General features: G+C 36.6%; 1 protein-coding gene across 1 annotated transcript in view; it reads left to right on the forward strand.

Annotated features, from left to right (window-relative positions):
- The window catches only part of LOC106874268 (insulin-like growth factor-binding protein complex acid labile subunit), a 59,486-nt gene extending 58,882 nt beyond the window's left edge, over positions 1–604 (forward strand). Inside the window, exon 4 of the mRNA XM_014921931.2 lies at positions 212–604. Within this exon, the coding sequence (XP_014777417.2) occupies positions 212–604 (393 nt within the window). The remainder of the gene's footprint in view (positions 1–211) is intronic.
- Positions 605–910: the final 306 nt, after the last annotated feature.

The raw sequence follows: 910 nt of genomic DNA on the forward strand, positions 1-910 counted from the left end.
ATATATATATATATATATATATATATATATATAAGAACATACGAACCTACTTCGTCCCGCTTCCTTCTAGTTCGTTGAATCCAACATTCCGTGGTTGCAAAGTGAGCTTCTTAAACACACAACATGATCAACACTTATGATGGAAATGAATTCGCCTTAAATCTGGAACTAAAACAACAACTAATTAACCTTCTATTTTCTGTATTTTCAGATGATGTCCTTGAATCCACAAGACTTCAAATGTGTACCCATACTCTATAGTTCTGCTGATCAGAACAGCATGATTGTCATAAACAATGTAAACAGAGTGGACAGTCGTTCTAACGATGCCAGTATAAAAGGCAATGTGAATAACGGCCAGAAAGCGATGCAACGTACTGACAATGTTGCTAAGCAACTTCGAAATGCTGTTGATCTCCAAAAGGACACCAGAAGCAATAATTTCAGTTACACAGAAAGATCTGGTGCAGCATTCAGTTTATCCGAAGATCTGCTCGTTAAATCAAATAAAAGTAGTTCTACAACTACCAAAGAATCTTCAAGATCGCTCCAGTGTACGGTGCCTTTAGCCAATGTGAAGTTTAACCGCAAAGGATTTCGGTAAATATAACATTTTTTTTCTTGCCTTTAACCCTCCAACGCAGAGTATAGGCCACTTGTTTTGCTCCCTAATCGAAACTTGATTCGTTCTTTGCCATAGCTCCATATTGCTTATGTGTTCGGGCCATCTAATTTTAAGTATACTACGCAAGCATCTGTTGATGAATGATTGTATTTGCTTATTTTGACTTAACTGTTGTTCGCCATGTCTCGGCCCCATACAATAACACCGCTTTTATGTTAGTGTTAAAAATTCTTATTTTGTTCTTTATTGAAATTACACTTGCGCTCCATACTTTTTTAACAGGTG

This window comes from Octopus bimaculoides, chromosome 7 (genome assembly GCF_001194135.2).
Source record: "Octopus bimaculoides isolate UCB-OBI-ISO-001 chromosome 7, ASM119413v2, whole genome shotgun sequence".
Classification (NCBI taxonomy): Eukaryota; Metazoa; Mollusca; class Cephalopoda; order Octopoda; family Octopodidae; genus Octopus; species Octopus bimaculoides.